This window comes from Vidua chalybeata, chromosome 6, assembly GCF_026979565.1.
Source record: "Vidua chalybeata isolate OUT-0048 chromosome 6, bVidCha1 merged haplotype, whole genome shotgun sequence".
NCBI classification, from domain to species: domain Eukaryota; kingdom Metazoa; phylum Chordata; class Aves; order Passeriformes; family Viduidae; genus Vidua; species Vidua chalybeata.
This window is the reverse complement of record NC_071535.1, coordinates 10,675,257-10,694,388: the sequence shown is the minus strand read 5'-3', so window position 1 is coordinate 10,694,388 and position 19,132 is coordinate 10,675,257. Positions and strand designations below refer to the sequence as shown.

General features: G+C 46.0%; 1 protein-coding gene across 2 annotated transcripts in view; it reads left to right on the top strand.

Annotated features, from left to right (window-relative positions):
• The first annotated feature begins 3,344 nt into the window (after nt 1–3,344).
• RCOR1 (REST corepressor 1) overlaps nt 3,345–19,132 on the top strand; it is an 82,497-nt gene continuing 66,709 nt past the window's right edge. The window contains exons 1-3 of one of the 2 annotated variants that reach the window (XM_053944882.1): nt 3,345–3,583; nt 3,887–4,066; nt 4,165–4,224. In XM_053944882.1, coding sequence (XP_053800857.1) covers nt 3,535–3,583; nt 3,887–4,066; nt 4,165–4,224 — 289 coding nt within the window. In that variant the 5' untranslated portion in view covers nt 3,345–3,534. Of the gene's footprint in view, nt 3,584–3,851; nt 4,067–4,164; nt 4,225–19,132 lie in introns of those variants that run through there. The other variant, XM_053944883.1, reaches the window with a different exon arrangement.

Sequence of the window (19,132 nt, the reverse complement as noted above, 5' to 3'; positions counted from 1 at the left end):
AGAGACTTTTTTTCCCACTCTTTTTGCTCTAATATCTAAACAGGTGAGCAGGTTAACCACTACATCACAGTATTGTCCAGAAGTTGCAGCCAAGCTCAGGTGCTAGGAAGATACCATCCCTGCTTTACTTGGAGTTATGCTTTACATAACTGAGTCTGCTGCAGATCATACATGAAATTCCTCTTGAGGAACTTGAGCAGGGCATACAGGTGTGTGCAGTCACATGTGGGATCGTGGCCTGATGTGTCTAAATGAAGTTCTGATCCAGGTAAATAAGACCCTGTACCTACCAGAGGCTCTCTTAGTGCTCAAAGGGTTTCCTCCCCATCTGTCCCATTTTGCAGAACTTAAAAATAATGAAGTGTTAACACCGGTTTCCTCCAGAGCAAGTGCTGTGAGCCAGAGGATAATTTGTTGCTCTTTTGGCATTAGAGGCTGCATAAAGTGTATTCACTGTTGCTGCTGAAAAAATAAAACACAGTTCTGTATTTTGTGTACAGTGTCTGTGTACACACTCGCCTACACTCTGCAAAGAATTTTCTTTATGGTCAGAAAACAATTTTTCAAAGTTTCATTCAAGAACAAGACCAAAATCTGTTGTGCTCTTTTGGGACACTCCCAAAAATTCAGGCTTTTAGCTTAAGCATAAAGAAACCCAACACCACTGTTCAGAAAGCAAAAACAAACAGGAAGAATTTTCTCAAAGGTTAGAAACAAAAAGCTCCATCAGCATCGGAGATGTTCTATTCAGGGCCCATGAATTTCTGCAGAAAGGCTGGAAAATGAAGAGCAGCCCTGCTGTGGATGAAGAGGGTCTTGTTGGCCTGGGACAACAGCTGTGACAGGTGCAAACAGGCTGTGACAGGCTGAGACTTCCTGCTCTGGGGACACACACACACATGCACAGGGCACACACACGCAGCCCTTGGCGGCCAAGGGAGAAGGCACGGACCCGCTGCTGCTCCTGGGCACCCGCTCATCGTCTGCTGCGGTCAAGGGCAGCCTGGCAGGAGGGGCAGAGTGTGCCCGGCTCACCCGGGGCATGGCTCAGGCAGGGCATCCCTCGTGGCGCTTCCAAGAACTGGGGGCCAGGGAATGTGCTGCTTTCCCAGCCCGCTCTGACAGGATGGAGCTGCTCAGCCCCGCTCCGGGGAGGGGCTGCGGGGCAGCGCTCGGGACAGGCACACCGTGGTGAAATGTCTCAAGAGTTCGAGTGAGGGAAATTGTGTTATGAATCATTTAGATGATTGACTTAAGATTTTAATCCTGGAGCCTACGTGGGTAATGGCCATGAAGAGAGGAGCAGGGAGGGAGGAAGAGGAAGTGAAGGAAGACCAAAATTAGGCCCAGATTTGCAAAACTGTGTACACGTGTGTGTCTCAGCCTAAGCTGTACGCACGTTTCCAAATGTCATCTGTGGTCTCAGGTTCAAGTTCAGGTTGGTTTCAGCCTAAGTCTTGGGTGAGCCTTTTTTTTTTTTTTTTCCGGTACTGGGACCGTCAAAGCTCATTTTAAAATGAAAGATCAGGTGTTCCCTTCCTGCCCTTGCATTTCTGGAGTAGAAATCCTCGAATACAGAGGAGAAGGATAATGAACACTCAGCCATGTTTGCATTCCTGTCTATCATGAAAATGTGTTCTCTGCTACAGAACTAATGCATTTTGCAACGGGAAATATTTGTGGCTGTCAGTGTTGGGGTTTAAGAGCATCACTAATTACTCCCCTAATTTAGAACTGGTATTTTCAAAGAATGTGGAATCAAGAGCCACCATCATAAACTTTAGTTTTTTGAGCTAGAAAAAGTTCTTTTTATATATGTACTTATTTTTATGTAGTGAAAATAAGCTTATTCTTTCAGTGGTAAATAACTGGGGTGAATAAATACTCACAGGTACATGAATGTGTAAACAAAGGAACCTGACTGCATATCAGTATGTACACACAACACACATACCGAGTGAAGATGGGAAAGGAGATACTGTAAAGACCACAGTGTGCTGAAGCAAATTACCACACACCTCAACAAGGTATTTCTTTTCTTAATTTTAATGGAGGAAAATAGTGCGTGAATATTAAAGACCCATTCCAAACTACTCCCTGTAAGTGAAATAATTTTGATAATCTTAGGTACAAGATAGAGAAGGAAGGGTAAGGCCAGGGCTGGAGCCGACGGCTCTCCCCCGGCAGCTCTTTCCCCCTCCCCCTGTGCAAATTCTCTTGGATTAAAATGGCAGAGGGAGACGGGGAGTGGCTGGGGACAGTTTGGCTGATACGAGATAACCGCTGCTAGTCAAATGGCACTTTTAATTGCTCGGGCCAATAAAAAAAAAAAAAACCACAAAAAACCAAAAAAACCAACTTGCTACAGAAGTTAATTTGAATGAAAATAGCAGACACACCCTACAAGCTGCTTTCCATGACCGTGCATTGTGCTGCCTCAGCCTGATGTACAGTTCGAGTCGCAAATAACAGCGTGCGGTCTGGATACACTTTGGTTGCCTATTTTAGCTACGGCGGGGCTGGACGCCCCCTTTTCCCCACCAGCAGTTCTCCCCCACGCCGTGCGGGTTTTCCCGACAGGAGCCTCGTGTGCCGAGGGAAGGAACCGCGGCGCCGCCGCCGCTTTTGTTCCCCACCTCGCCCCGCTGCCGGGTCACGCCGGGGAAGGCACGGAGCGTGGGACGCGGCCGCCCCGCCGGGCGGGCTCCGTGCCGGCTCCGCCCCCGGGGCCGCGTGGGGAGCCGGGCGCGCCGCCAGGAATGCGGGGCGCGGGACCCACTGCCCGGCCGGGCCCTGAGCGCCGACCCCGGCTCGGCACAAGAGGCCGAGGGGCAGCCACGGAGTTACTTGGGCGGACCTGGGGCGGCGCCCGGAGCGAGGGCGACGGCGGCTCCTCGGGCACCGTGCGGTTCCCCCGGCGGGCGGCTCTGCCCCGGGTGCAGCTGGCAGCGCGCTGCGGACGGGGCAGCACCGCGGACCCGGCCGGCTGCTGCCGCTCCCCCGCTCTCTCCGACCTCGGCGCTGTCCCGCACTCTCGGCGCCGCTTCGGTCGGGCCGCCCCCCTGCTCTCCTCAGGCCACTCCTGGCCGCCGGGACCCCCATCCCCTCGTGGGACTCTCGCCGCTGCTGCCGGCAGGAGCCGTCCCGGATAGAGCAAGCACAGACCCCCAACCCCGCCGGGCTCAGCTCCCCTCAGGCTACTGAGCTTTGTATGGAATCTCATTCAAACTACGCCGTAACCTTCCGCCACGGGGGAGGCGGGTGGGGGGGCAAAGTAGTCCCTCGCCACGCTCCTCCCGGGTCCGAGTTCCCGGCGGGGCGGCGGAACCGGGGCCGAGCCGGGGGAGCGGCCGGGGAGGGGCTCCCCGGCGGGGGGTGCGGCCCCGCCTCCCGCCCGCTCCGCTCGCAGGAGAGGAGCGCGGAGCAGGGGGATCGCTGGGCGGAGAGATCGCGGAGAGATCGCGGAGCCCGCACACACACGGCCCGCGGTCCGCCTCCACCGCGCCCAGCGAACGGAAGCGCCGGGCCGCCGCGATGGACAGGCGGCGCCGGCCAATGGGCGGGCGGGATGGCCTCCCAAAATGTAGGTTTGGCCAATGGGAAGGGGCAGGAGCGGAGGGGGGCGGGGCTTGCCGCGGGCAGCAGCGCAGGTTGAGCGGAGTCCCAGCGCAGGGCTGGGATGAGCCTCAAAGTTCGGGGCGATCGCGGTGGGGGATGTAGCAGCGCCGCCACCGCCGCGCACCGGCCCGGCCCGCCCCGGCTCCCGCCCGCCCTTGGCGCCTCCCACAGCCCCCCCCCCCGCAGTTTTTAAACTCTGATCTTCTCTTCCCCCCCCCCCCCCCCCTTCTTCTCCACACCCCCCTCCCCTTCCTCCCCTAAATGCCAGCCATGATCGAGAAGGGCCCGGAGGTCTCGGGGAAACGGCGGGGCAGGAACCAGAACGCCGGCGGGGCGAATAATAACAACAACGGCGGCAGCAAAAGTTTATCCGCCGCCCCCAACGGCAACAGCAGCGTGAACTCCTGGGAGGAGGGGAGCTCGGGGTCGTCCAGCGATGAGGAGCACGGTGAGGAGCGGGTGCGGGGTGCGTTTTTTTTGGGGGGGGTTGGTTATAGGGGCCGCTCGGGCCCACGCGGGTAACGCTTCTCCCTCTGCCTCCCTCAGCTGGCGGCGGAATGAGGGTCGGGCCGCAGTACCAGGCGGTGGTCCCTGATTTCGACCCCGGTAAGTCTTGATTATGTTTTAAGGGGGGCAGCTCCTCCCCCTCATCCAGTGCTTTGGACCCTCCGCCCCCCGATGAGTGGGGTACGACCCCCCCTCCCCCCCGCCCCGGGTTCCACTCATCGGGTCCAAAAATAATCTCCCCTTAATTCCACTCTCAAACACCCAGAGCAAGAACAAGGAGCCCCCCCCTTCCTCCCCCCTTCCCCAGCGCACACGGTTGATAAAAGAAGTCTCGATGCTTTCCAGAGGGCGCTTTGCAGGCAGGGAGGAACAGGGAAGCTGGCAGGGCTGGAGGAGGCAGGAGATGGCAGTTGGGTGGGTTTTTTTTCTTCTTCTTCTTTCTTTTTTTCTTTCTTTTTTTCTTTCTTTTTCCTTTTGTTCGGGTTTTTTGCTTGTTTTTCGTTCTTTTTTTGTTTGTTCCATCCTATCATGAACTCGTGTTTCTGTGGTTTCAGTGATAGGGGTGGAACTAGAAGACATCAAGTTATAATTATAATTTTTTTCGAAGGTATTTAGAAGTAACTTAGGTCTATATTTTAATTTTTTTTTCTCTTCCTAAGAAGCTGTTTGCCTCTGTTCTCCAAAAAAAAATGTTTTATGTTCCTGCTATTCTGCTTCGGTTCTTTGTAAGCTAATTTAAAGTGGTATGGAAGCAAATTTTGAGCAAACAAAGGAATTGGGGCTGTGCTGAAAGGCAGGTGCTGGAAGCACGGTGGTACTGATGTATCTCCGTGTATAGAAAGACAGGCTGTTGACCTCTTTAGTTCGAAATATAAGCTTTTTTTTTTTTTTTTTTTTTTTTTTTTTTGTAATTGTTCCTTTGTAAGTGGAGGTTGTAGCTAGTGAAAACCCTCTTCTGTCTGGAGATCCTAGCGTTTGGAGTTGTCCCTTTGCCCAGCCCAAACTTAATAGAATCCTCCGCACCTCTCACACTAAAACAAAAAGAATGCTGTGGAAAGCCACAGTGTCTCCTTATCGAATAATCCTGAGAGTTGCTGTTGTGTGGACTCGGGGAAAAAGATTTATCGTGGGTCATCCGCAGACTGTGCACTAATGTTGGATGCCTTTTTTATTATTAAATATATATGTCCGTTCCTAACTGTTAAGCTCTCAGGGTGGGGGGAGGGCAAAGAGGATTTTTTTTCTTAAGTTCAGTATTACTTGTATTCATTTACAGAATAATTTTCCCCCACTCCTTCCCCCCTTCGTTTTCTTGACAAAATAAGATACAAGGGAGGTCCATTTTTTGGTTGACCAGGAGGAAAAAGGGGGCGGACAGCGAGGAGGAGGAAGGGGGAGCTGTTAGCTAGGCAGCAGTTGACACTGCTTTTCAATCTGTAGGTCAAACGCAGCATTTCTGTAGCACACAACGTGCATCACACTGACTTATCAGCCACGTATCACAACAATACTTGGGCTTTAGAGTCACCCTGGTGAATTACACTCTTTTGAGCAATTCGTTTATTGAACATAATAGGTGGGGGGGGAAAAATATTGTGAGCTGCTTCCTCACTGTTGTGTACTCAGATGTACATTGTCCTGGTTTAAACTTACAGACATACAGTGACCTATACAAAGGTTATTGCTTTCTGTGCTGTGTGGAGTGGAAGGGAGGGGGAAGTGTGTGATCTGAAGAAACAATTTTTTTGGAGTAATCTGTACCCTAACATGGGATCAGCAGGTGATTATGTTTGAGTTCACAGTGTAATACAGCAAGCCCATTGTAGATTCACCCAAAGTAAATGATCAGTCTTCTGATGACCTGAATGGACATCAGATCCTCCTTTACTGGCCTCTGGGTGTTTTTTTAATGTTTCTGACAAGTAAATCTTTTAGTCATGAAGTTTGGCGTTAACTTTCATCTGCTTGTGTATGGGAGAATTTGTTTCCTGTGTTGTGGAATTACCCAGGAATCATTTTGCTATGCCACGTTCCCTGATTTTTGTCATCTCTTCTTGGTCCTAAAGGCTAAAAGCTACATTAAGTTCATTTGTTCATTCATGTCTCTTTTGTTTCCCTCTTTAAGAAAGAAAACCCTAAATAAGGCTAACATGCTGCACTTAGACCTTTTGACTAAAACTGTTAAGTTGTCCTGTCTTGCTGGTAATGTCAGAAGTGAAATCTTATTAAATAGTGCTATCAGAGTGTACAGATGCTGTGTCTTTCTCACTAAAAGTTCTAGTGATTGGTTGACCAAAAGATCCTAAAGCTTGGAAGTTGTTTGTTATTGAGTTGTGGAGCTTTCACCTTCAGGTTAGCTGGCTGGGAAAATGTGGAGTGCTCGTGGTGCTCTGGCTGTGTCTGAGGGGAAAATAACACACACCAGGCCTTGTGTGTGTTTCTTTTTTTTAAAGTTAATGTTCAGTTATACCTTTGGCTGAGGTATATCTGTAACTGCTTATTCTTACATCAGCATTTTATGTAGGAGTTCCTCTGTCCCCATGCAGTGGGTCAGAGAAAGCATTTCATTTTGTTTCACTTCTCAGGCACATGGGAGCTGCTGCAAAGAGCAGTGAAATTAGGGAAGCTTTGAAAGATCTGAAATCCTTTTCTCTGCAGCTGCAGGAGAAAAGAGAGCTAGAACAAGGCATTGGTGGGATGTTAATCTGGGTATCATGAGTTAAATAGTTAGAGAAGAGCAAAAAGCTATTGCATGGAATGGTCTGTAAATGAAGAATGTTCACAGTGGTTGCCTAAGTTTAGGAAGTGAAGGGACTTCATCATCTTCTTGTCAAGGGGAAGGATAGACAGTTCATGTCTTTCCCTTGCTTTACCAGAGTATGAGGAAAAGGGTTAAGGGTTGTGCTACTGCTTTGTTTTTCCTTCATCCTTAAAGTAAATGACAGTTCCACAAACCAGAAAATGACAAGTTCACATTCTGAATTAAAATACCTTGGTGTAAGTTTATAATACTGCTTGTGGCTAAAGCTTGCTGTGGCGGTGGCCAAGGAAGGCCTGATGTGATTCTTTGACTGTAAAAATGCTTGTGGCTGGAATCCTCTGTAGGAGGTGGTTCTTACAGCTCCTTTAGTAAGTCTCTTTGCAGTGGCAAGGCCTATTCCATGAGCTGGCAGGGCCTGTAGGTTCTTTGCTGAAGTTAATGTTGCCATGCTTTTTGCCTATCCCAATCTCCCCATGTTTTGGGAAAATATGTTCTCACTACATTGATCTGCTTCTTTTATTATCTCAAAAACTTACAGCTTCATTGTTGTTGTTACAGTACTTACACCTTTATTGTTATTTGTATAATAAGAGTAGCTGTAAAGTAAAGGCAAGGCTTTGGCAGAGGCAATGTGTGTATTAAACAAGCCAATTCAGCTTGGGAAAAGAATAGGTGAAACTTCTTGGGCTGAAAATCCCATGCCAGAGCTTGCTAGACTCAGTAAAACTTGCACTTCACCTATGCTTCACTGTTCAGCTTTGAGTTCACAGATATGATGTGAAAAATTGCACAATTGCTATTGCGTCTGCTATTTCTTCTCTTATTAGAGCTCAGAATCAATTATTTGCCAGCCCAAAATTCTGTGTGTTAAACAAAGGCTGATATTAGTAGGTCAGCATTTCTTGGGAGTTCTGAAACAGACACGGAAGATTTTGAAGAGGCAAACTATTATGGTTCTTTTAATCCATACAAATGAAACCCACATGTCCTGTTAATGGAAAAACTCAGTGGAAGGAAACATTCCATATCCTAAAGCTAAATAAAAATCTTTTGTATGGGGAGCACTGATATTGTACTTGACTGTTTTATTTGTTGCTTATTAATTTATGCTATTGGAGCACTGAAAATAGGAGGAAGAAAACATTAGTGAGCACTTTAACACAGCCAGTGAATTTCTCTAATGATTAAAGCTTCCATAATTTTGAGGAGTGTTAAATAATTTCCTGAAGAGAACAGTTACTCCCAAATTTTGACTTGTATTGAAGACAGATGGACTTTTTTTTTTGTCCTTTGTAGCATTACAACTTTAGATTTCCTTATATGTTGCAATGGCAGTAAAAATACAAGCCACATCTTGTACCTTTGGACATTGGTTATGTTGGTCATCTTTGGAAAGCAGCTTCTGGGGCTCTTTCCCGTAGAAATAGATGAGGAAAGGCAGGCTTGACTCAACAGCGAGCGTATTGTGGAAAATGCAAGTTTGGGATGTATGTCAGCTGTGAGATTTCAGTCCCTTGCTTGCAGTGTTGCTGTCTTCCCAGTTTTTTGTTTTTGTTCTGTAACAGTAAAAATAGTAGAAGGAAATCCACCTGTCGTGCTTTCACTGCTCGGTTCAGAAAAGCCTACTGGAAGGTGCTCAGTGTCAGAATGTCACTAATCCTTGAGGAGGTTGTTCTCTGGTCCACGCTGTTCACTGCACTCTGTGTGCTCCTGCACAAACAGTTGGTATTCTCAGGCCTTCTTTCGTGACCAGGACTCTGTTGTTTCAGCATTGCCAAGAAATGAAGGGGAAAAAAAGAAACCGGCAACTCTTTTCACTATAGTGAGAAACCTTGTCAGTGTAGTTGCGTCTAAGAAGAATTAAAAAACCAACCAAGATAGTCACTGCTGTCTCTTATCTGGAGTGCCTGATCGCTGGGTGGAAGTGGTGGCATGGCCATGTCCTAGGGGAGGAAGCTAATACATGAATCCAACTCTGGCTGTTAAAATGTGCCTCCTCCCTGCTTATTTAGGTTCAAAGATTGAAGTATAATATTGGGACAGCCCCTGGGTGTCTGATTCCCCTAGAACTGTTGTATTTCTCTTGTGGTTGTAAAGGCCATGATTTATTAGGTTGTATCATCAGGTGCTACATGGGGTTCTGGGCAGAGGCACCTATTGACATACACTGTCAGGACTGTAACCTTTTAACAAGAGGTTATTATAAGCCCCTTATGACTTACATTTGACAAATCCAACTCCCAGCCTACTTTCTCTGGGCCTTTCTTTGCAGCTGGTCCTGTGCTTTGCAGTCTTAATAGTTGGCAAGTAGTGTGAGTACCCAGTGGGTGTGGAGAAAATGGTGTTTTGCTGAATGGACTCATCAGAAAAGGGATGAGAAAAAAAGAGTGCTTTTTATGTGAGAGCTTTTTTGGGAGCTCCATCTAAGCAAGTGGAAAATTCAAAACCAAACTCCTGAAACTGGAAATACTGGTATGCTGGAGAGCTATCTCATCTCTTCAAATGACTGTGCCTTAAACTCAACAGGCAGGAACTCAGCGCAACAGTCCCTTTGGAAAAGAAGAAAGAGTTAAGAGGGTGTTTGATCTAATCAGAAATACCAAACCACAATGTACTAATGCCCAGGGTATTTGGGCTTGACAGAGGCTGCCTGGTCCCTTGGTAAACCACACACGCTTTGGGTCTTTCACTGTTGTTTGAGGAGGTGTACACCATGCCCAACAAGAGTGTCTTTTCAGAATTAGGTGGTGGAAAATTTAGGTACTGGAAAACTTAAACTCTGGTGGGAGAAGAGGAGCTTTTCCCCCTAGTTGTAGTCTGCTCAGTGCCATACTTCCTTTTGGGCTATATTTGTCTTAACCTCCTTCTCAGAGGTCACAGCCTCTGTGAATGTGCTGTAGTGCAGAGCAGATGAAAAGGTCCTCGACCTCGAGCTCCACCAGAAACTGTTGCCAAACCCTTGGGTTTTTGTTTCAAGCACTGCAGGAATTTAGGTACAGTTAAAGGGTCAGGCTGGTCTCCAGCAGCCCTGGGGAAGGGGGAAGGTGACTCCTTCCATCTCCTTACTGAGCTGGCAACTCTGCTGGTGTGTGGGTGAGTCTGTCATCTTTTTTTTGTCAGTGGTACATACTGTTGGTCCAATCTCCAGGGCAGGAAAGGCTGCAGCCCTGCTACTACAGAGTGAAGCTGACTTGTAGATGCTGACACTTTAGCTTATCCTCTGTCTTTAAAATCCACCCTGGGGAAAAAGGTGAGTAGTTCTCAAGTTGGAAACTTTGTTATCCATACCTCTGACACCTCGGGAGGAGTACAGCTGTTGATTTGGTGCCATATCTTTTTCACCTGTGGGCTGCTTGCCTGAGGGGAGACTGTTTTTGAGCCTAGATTGCCCATCGTCAGCTTTCACCCAGCCTGTTCCCTTGTCCTGTGAAGGGGTGCAGAAGCTCTAGAGGTGAGCACAGCTCCCACTCAAACATATTTCAAGGCATGGCTTTGGAGCTTTCTCATTATTCAAATAGCACCAAGAACATCCTTCTCAAACCTTAATGCTGTTGTAAACAAACAAATCTCTGTGTAGCCAAAGCCTGTGGCTTCCTTCCCTGCCTGGCACATGCTGTGTTTGTATGTGGAGGTAATAGCTGTCTCATGTACTGACAAATGTATTAATGGCTGGACTGGAATTAATACTAGGTAGAGTGATTGCTTTGTTCTTCATAGTTGGTTCCTGCTGTTTAATGAGGTGCTCTTAAAACTCTTGTTTTCAGTCCTAGTTAGGTCTGTGACTTGGCCAAGTGAAGGCTTAGAGCTCCCTGTGATTAGTCATTATAATTAGCTCGGAAATCTTTGCCTCTGTGATCAAGGCACACTGTATAATGCGGCTTAGAGTGGGCTCTAGCCCTGTCACATAGCTGCAGAGGAGTATTGATGACAGTGCTCTGCTGGACATATGCATGTATTTAACTGTGTTGTAACTTTAATGTGCAATTCCTAAGATGTGCCAGGAAGGTAAATCTGAAATAACTGTCTCCTTAGAAACTTGTGGTTAGTGCTGGTACCCGCTTCCTCGGACAGGGCAATTTCTGGTTGTGGCCAAGCCTTGCCTTACCTGTACCAAGTGTAAGGTAAGATTGAGATGTGGTGACTAGCAGCTGAGTATGGAGAGCAAATTAAAAATGAGAACTTTGGGCTAGGTAGAGTATGCCCCTTTCCTAGGAAGTCTATACCTCTTTCTGCACTGGGTGACCTTGTCTTTTGAGCCTTAGGCTTGGTGGTATAACAAGATGAGTAATCCCACATTAGGTGTTTAAACTTGAAAAAGCAGTTTGAAATTCAGTTCTTGAAAACACAAAGTTGATTTGTAAACTAAACTGGTTTTTCAAAAGTATTTTTTAAGGAATGCTTGATTAGGTGTCTGTTTCTTTAAAATTTTCAATTCTTTAATGTCATTCCATATGAAAATTTTGATGACTTTGTGCTTTCTGAAAGTGCAAGAAGATGTGTTCAGCTTTAGTGAAGGCAGTGAAAGTTTCTCTAGCATCCTGGAAAATGGGGATGCTTTTGTGCTCCTCACATTGTTTTGAAACGCAACTGATTGTGATGAGCACTGGCTTTAAGTATTGTAGGTGTCAAAGTCAGTAAATTTTCTGTACTTCTCATGTAAGGTTTTGAGATTAAACCAGGGAGTTAAACCTACCTTTCCAAGGATCTTCAAAAATTCAGCTTTATGCAGCAACTTGCACTTTTAACTTCATAAAGGAAGTATTGGTAAATGTTGCCTGTCTGGGGGGAGGAGGCTGCAGTAGTGTGATAAAATTGCAAAAATCCTCTCTCATGAAGCAATTCTAGTCTATTCTCTCCCCTTCAGCCCTGTCCCTCTATCATGCAGGTATGTTTAGGGGACATCAGTAGGGTCTTATAGGTACTCTGTACTAGACTAGGTGTGTCTCCGGAAAAATATCCCTGCCCTTTTAGGGGCAGGAGTTTAAGGTGGTGAGTTTTTTGTCTCCCCTCCCCTAACTCTGTGCTCTTCACCTGGATGGATTTCACAAATACTAACCTGAGAGATCTTGCTTTTGCAGTGCAGTTGTCTAATTAGGGGAGTCTAGCCACGTGACTGTCTATTGCAGCTTTTCAGTTCTGCTCTCTGCAGGTATCTGGGATAACCTGCCATGATAGCTTGTGCATATACTTTTAGATGACTGGATGTTTTATCAGGTTTTAGTTCATCGAGAGACTTTGATTGGAAAGTTTGGTATTGAGAATAATTACTAGTGTACATGACCTTGATTTGGTGTCCTTCTAGACTTTGTAACCCTAGTGTGAAAGCACAATATAACAAATGTGTAATCGTAGTTGTGGCTTCTGGGTTCAGAAATCCCTAAGGAATATGGATAAACAAGGCTTGCGTATGGGGGTACAGTGCCTGTTGGTCCCTGGAGAGGGTACAGAGAGATTCTAGTTCTACACGGGGCTTGGGGATGGATAAAGACTAAGAAAAACCTCCCTTGAGTAGGAAATCACCTTCTGTCTGGAAGAACTGAGTTGACAGAACTGGGGAGATTTGGTCTATGTAACAGCATTGTTTTTGTAGCAGTTCTTTACATGCAGCTTGCATTGAAATGCAAGGAGTTTTCTTCTCTTTCCTCTGATTTCCCACCTTCTTTGGGTGTCTAAACTCATGTTCTGTTCTCATCAGGAACACTGGTTTGAGTTTTGGCCCTGTGTAAATGGTGACGGGGGTATTTTTCTCCTCTGAACCCTGTATTGAGAGCTCACTACCCTATGCAGCAGGTGCTGTTGGCTGGAGTTGTGCACAGTTCTGCATTTAGGTTGCTAACAGCTGTGTGAGAAGCTAAAAGTGTCACATCTGTAACCCAAGCTTTTTTATTCTAAAGAATGTAAAATGTTCAGTGATTACCAGTGTGTGCATCTATTCCTTAGGAGGGAGCTGGTGTAGGTGCTTCTGGGAGGAGTAAAGGACTGAAGGCAGGCAGCCATACCAGGTGTAGTATTTGTACTTTCTCGGTATTGTTTTCTGTCTGGGAATCTTAAAGGTGTCCCTCCTGGGACCCTTGTGCTGATTTGTGCAGCTGCTACCACACCGTTCATGACAGTAGCCATGGGAACACAAGTAGGATGATACAAGTTTAAAACTCTAACTTGTTGCTAGGCAGACCCAGCTCCGTATGTGGATTAAGTAGTTTTAACAACAACAAAAAAACCCACTCCAGATATTCTGCCACTTCTGTGGGGGAAGACAGCTGGGCTCAACCCTAACTCTGGATCTTTCTTTAGGCTGGCAGAATGAAACCAGCCCCAGAAGAGTCCCCTGACACCAGCCAACTTCGGGGGAAGCCCCTCTTTTACATCTGAATCATGAGTAGGTGGTGGCTGGGGGGGGCGGCAGTTTCAGCAGGTAGGTTTTGTCACAACCTTTTGTAAAAAACCAAGTGCTGTGAAGTAAAGCCATGTGCCTCCCAATGCAAAACCTTTGTGCCACTCAGTCTAAAAGTTTTAGCCTGCATTAAAATAGGTACTGCTACAAGTGACATACACTCTAAACAAAGGTCATGGGCTTAAAATATCACAAGATCACTTTTAAACTCTGGCTGTAAAAATTACAACTAAGGCAAGATAAATGCCTTCAAAAATTGCACTGCTTTTGCACACTGTTAGCATAGGTGCTCTATGTGGTGCATGAGCTGGTGTAGACCTTTTAAGTTGTTGGTAAGTTGTTCTGTCCCAGGCTTGTGTTTTGGCATTTTATGTTCAAGAAACAAGGGCAGCCTGTTCCCTCAAGTTATTTTCATGGTAAACGTCTGACATAGGATGTATGGCACATTATGGGGCCCAGAGGGAACTGGAGACCCAAACTTTCATAGAGCGATAGCCCCTATATGCGACTTGAGGGCTGAGCTCCAGCATGTCTTTGTCCCTGCAGCTGTTGGCTTCCTATATCACAGCAGTAATTAGTTATGCTCTGGCCACTGGTTTAAATGGATCTCTTTTATTTTATAAGCATTTGCTCTGCAGTAACTGTCATTCCTGTTGGAATAAGGCCATTTATAGAGATGCTCCCAATTACCACCTGCTCTTTTTCTTTCTTAGCAAAATACACTCTTACCTAATTTAACCTCCCACAGCAATTGCTTTGAAGTTGTTTTCTCATTGCATCTTGGCTCACTGCTATACCTTTTCTTACTGACCACCCTAACAAACTGCAGTTGTCCTTGTTTGTCCTTCCATAAATTACCTGCTCTGGGGAGGAAGCCTACCTGCTTGGTTTGCCCCAAACACTTCTGTAGTCAACTCTTACAAGAAAAGATTTCTTTCCTTTGGTATGTCTCAGCCCTTTTTTTTTTTTTTTTTTTTTTTTTTTAAATTTCCTAAGTGCTATTTGTGGTTCTCCAACTTTCATTAGAGTTTTACTATAGTTTACAGATTCTCTCCACCTGCTTACTAATCCAGCCCTGACTGGATTTCTGTGCTCTTCTCTGTGCTCCTGAGTCCTCTTTCTTGGTACTTTGTTCGTCCAGGAGAGACAGCCACGTCTGATCTTCATTGTAGTTGTGTTACTCCCTCAGGCTGGAAGAAAGTGGTCATGATTTTTACTTTATTATAATTTTGCTCTGTAAGAGAGGAAAATATGTCAGAGGTCTGTCCCTGAAACTCTTCTACAACTTGCACACCTCTCTGGACATAGTATCTGCCTCCTTTTCAAGCATTTGTGTAGCAGTGACGTTTTTGCCTTTTCAGGCTCCTTAAGGCTTTTGTTTCATCACTGAAGAATTTCTGCCTCAGCTTCTCCTGTGGAAGCCACTTGTTCTTGTAGGAGCAAATGCTCCCCCCCACTTTAGTTGGTGGAGTATCTGTCACTTTGGCCAGTCGTGTCACTCTTCTGAACTGTTGGTGCTGTGAGCAAACAGGTGTGTGAGAAAGGTGAGAGAGCTGATCTTTCCTTCAGCCAGGGCTGCCCTGGGAACCGCCTGAGTGCTTGTCTGGAGCTTTAGCTGGCCCCTGCCTGCTGAACACTGAAGCTGAGTTGCTGAGAGTAGCTCTGAAGTCGGTCCTATGAATTTGGAGGGAGAGGGGAGGTCTCCTTGCCTGTTCTGTGAATAAAGCAAACTTTGGGGTTGCTGGCTGACTCAGATCTGCACGTGGTGAGGACATGCAAGAGCTTTTCTCTTGGCCATGGTCTCAGCCTCGGGCTCATCATTGCGTGTGCTGAGGGGAGGCTCAGAGGGTACAGCTGGATCTCATCTGAAGTTCTCATCATCTCTCTTCTCCTGTTCAGCTTTATGCAAGTATCAAATAACTCGGGAGAGAGACTTGCTGGTGGGAACTTGCTGGTGGAAGGATGATTTTTCAGAGCTGTCCTCTGGATTTCAGCCCAAGAGCTGAGTTGCTTGGCAAATCATTTCTTCCTGTGTGTACTGGCTCTAAGAAGTGGGTCTGCTCTCTGGGAAACTGCTGCATTGTGCTCTATCTCTTTCTATATTTTGGGTGGATTTTTAGTCCTCTTGGTTTGGTTTTTAAGACAGTTCTCTTCCAGGATTTGTCTGGGATTGTGAGTACATGGGATCAGTTTCTTTTCTTGGGCAGTTTCAGGTGAAACAGCAAGCTGTCCTCCACATGCAAATCAAGTGCAGGTAGTCCTTGTGCAAACAGGACAGGCACAAATCCAGCCATTCTGCCAGCAGGCTGGAAATTTGGCAAGGGTTTAGGAGTGTATTTGTAGATTTCGGTGAAAAATTACTTTTTCTACTGGAGCAGATGCAAAGATGATTTGAGTTGGGAGGTCTGGTGCAGCTAGTGACTGGGGAACATCCATGTACTGGTGCAGAGTGGAGATGGCAATCTGAAACTGACCACTGCTGGTCTGAAAGGATGGATGGAGATTGAGAAAATATTTATAAATGCTAAAGCTGTTTAAAGTGTGTGTGCAAGTAGTTATGTTAGGCAGATTCATGTTGTTTATTGTACTCATCTTGCCAAAGTTATTTTGAAGGATGGAGGAAAAATAGAGAACTTCTTGAACACCTAATAATATTTTTGGAGATCATAAAAGCAAATAAATGAGCTTTTGGAGAGTTAGACTTAGACACAGTCCTTGTTGCTCAGACACTTGCTGGGCAGGGGACTGTTTGATGCCCTCTTATGTGAGCCCTTGTGAAAGAGGCTCTGGGAGCCCACAGTGGGCTCCTCTTGGAGGCAGCAATCTCCAGCTCAGTTTGGTGGAGTGCTGTCCTGTCTGCTTATCGCTCCCTCCGCTGTGTTGCCCACAGCAATACCTCTGTAGCAGCAGCCACGTCCTTCAGCTGGAGAGAAGGAAACTGCTGGGTGCGGGAGTGTTGCTTGTGAAATGATTTCAGTGTCTGCTGGGTGAGGGGTAGGAGGAGATGTGACGGGGTAGGAGAAATCGTTTGTATGTTAATATAGGCAGTGGATTTAATTCATGCAGCCGGGACTGGGACAAAGCTTGGAGCAGGTGCTCCCCCAGAGCTTGCTTAAGTTGGATAGATGCCTGCTGAAATGTTTATCAAACATGAGAATAAAAGGAAAAATGTCGTATTTAACCTTTTTTTTTTTTTTTGATGATGCATTTTAAAAATAGCCCACGTTTCTAAAGTCAACAGCAGTTAAAAACAGGGTTTGAAAAATGGACTTGGCACTTGCAAGCCACAGTGGGAAACACCTGTGCTGCAATATGCCCTGCAGCAAGGAAGGACTATCAGGGTCGGGTGCTGCTTGCTTACCCTGGTGCTTGTTGGCTCTTGCAGCAGGGTTCTCCTTGTGTGCTAGGATTGTCTCTGCACTCTTATTGCTGCTCTACTCTTAGTCGTTCATCAGTAGACATAATTTGGCTTGATACCTGTATTTCACTGCTGTAAAAGTGATTCTCAGCCTCTGGAGTAGAAAAGAATGAATGTAGTTACTCTTAGCTCAGTTTTACCCCAGTAAAACTATGGCATTAAGTTGAGGCACTGAAGCTGCATCCAAACTAAGGAAGACACTACTGCATTAATGTGCTAATTTTATACTCTTACTTGGCAGGTTGCCTTTGTAATCAAAGGGCTGGAAATTTTTCAGTTTGAACAAAATGTTCTAAGTAGCTGTGTTCTAGGTGGAAACAGATTTGATATGGGATACTGCCTTCAAAAGAAATCCATCTTTCCATATCTTTCTGGGCATAATCGTTCTAACTAAAATTCACTTTTGTGGCTAAGTGAAGCGGTAGCCAAGACCTGAGTAAGGCTTACCTCTGGAGTTTCCTTTGCAGAGGTGTATTTCATCAATCTCTGCATCTCATGGGAATGGAGGGAAGGGGATGTTTTCTGGAAGTACTTGAAACGTTAGGAATGACAGTTGTAGTGAATTTCAGCAAAATAATTCTATTGCGTGTCATTTTCTCCCTGTTTGATTAATAACTGTTGTATGGGCTTGGTGGAGAACTTGGTCAAAGCATCTTTAAACAAGTTTGAAAGAGAACATCCTGGTGAGTTGTACAGTACCTGACACATAGAGATTATGCAGTAGGGAGTAAATACCTGATTCTCATCAATAGTGTAAAAGTAATTTAAAGCATATTTTGATGCCCTTGCATTTTTTGCCCTTTGTTTTAGGGAATCGGTGACCGCTGACTAGAGAACATACGTATCCAGGTTGACTTTTTCCAACAAAAATGTCCCCAAGAATAGAACAATCACAGCGCAGTCACATATTTCTAAAGTGGTTTGAAATGAAATGCTAACTCAAAGGCCATGTTTATGTTACCGGAAAGCTTAAAACAAATGGCAGAATTGCTTTCAGGCTGTATGAAATAGGTCTTTCTGTTGCCTTTGATTTTTTTTTTTAGGTAACTTCCAGTGTTCATGAATCTAATACAGAAATTTCAATACACTATTTTCTAATGAGCCTAAAATTTCTCCTCCTGCAATACTGTAATGAGAGCTGACTGCTAAACTTCATAGCTTTGAGTTTAAGATGAAACAAAACTCTGTGTGCCATATGTTAAAAGGACAAGCTGACTTGACAACAACAATGTGTTTTTTCTTCTGCATTTTGGAAAAAATTTGTAGTCATGGAGGGCAACTGTAGGGGGAGAGAAATCGGTGAAGATTCAGGAATAATGTGAGAAGGACTTGTGAGGTCAGCAGAGCTGGAAACTTAATCTGAAATGGGAGGTGGGTAATAGAAAGAAGGAAAAATCCCAAGATCAGCTGGGGAAAGTGACACTGGGCAAAATATAAATTTAAAAATATCTCATGTATTTAGTGTCCTCTTCTGAAGATACTTGGCTATCCTTTCTGGTGTTTTGTGATTTGATAGATTAAACACACAGTTTTCAGTTCAGGTGAGTGCAAATCCACTCTCCTAAACTTTGGAGAATGTGGTCTTCAATTGAATTTCTGACACTGGAAAACAGCCAGGGTTCAGCTAGTGGGGTGGTGCTAGAAGGGAAGCTACATTCATGACAGTCTTGAACTAGCCAAAGGCTGCTGTCTGATGGCCTGACATCTCCACATTGAGCTGAGCTTCTGCTTCTGCCTGCAGCAGCTCTTGTCTGTGTTAGAGGCTTCTGTATGTGGCTGGGTACTGCTCTGGCATCATGAACAAATAGGCAGCTTGCTTGGTGATGGGAGAGCCAGAGCAGGCCTGTCCTTCTTTCTCTTCTCCCAGGTGAGGAGACCTGTGGCTTTCTCTGCTCACATGCCCTCTGCCAGACCTGCAGCTGCTCTGGACATTCAGCTGGGGGTCTTCTTTGCTGTGACTTCTGTTTTACCCTTTCCAGAAGCAGTGTGCTTAGAAGTTGAGGACTTACATAGTAGGGTATATGTTGTTTGGCACCTGCTGTTGTTGCTGTCATTTGTGATTTCCTTTGACCATCAGCAAAGTGTGATGTCCTCCACAGCACTACTTATGTGGCCCTGTTGTGCTGGGCTTGGTCACCATGGAACTCATGACTTGCCTGTGATAAAAGTGTGTGGGGGATTGCAGCTGTATGTTTCTGCTGTCCTGCCAGTGTATTTCACACTCCTGTTGGTTGTCCTGCCTGTCCTTTGAAGCCAGGCAGTGTCCCTTTGTACTGCTGTCAGGGCATGGGGACCTCGTATATGATGACCTGGATTGTGGCAGGCTGCTGGAAGTGTGAGTGAGCCAAATGAACTGTTGGCTCTGGGGAATGTGCCCGAGCCAGATGCAGGAAGAGCCAAACACTGTAAGTCACCATACAGGCCAGCTCTTGGC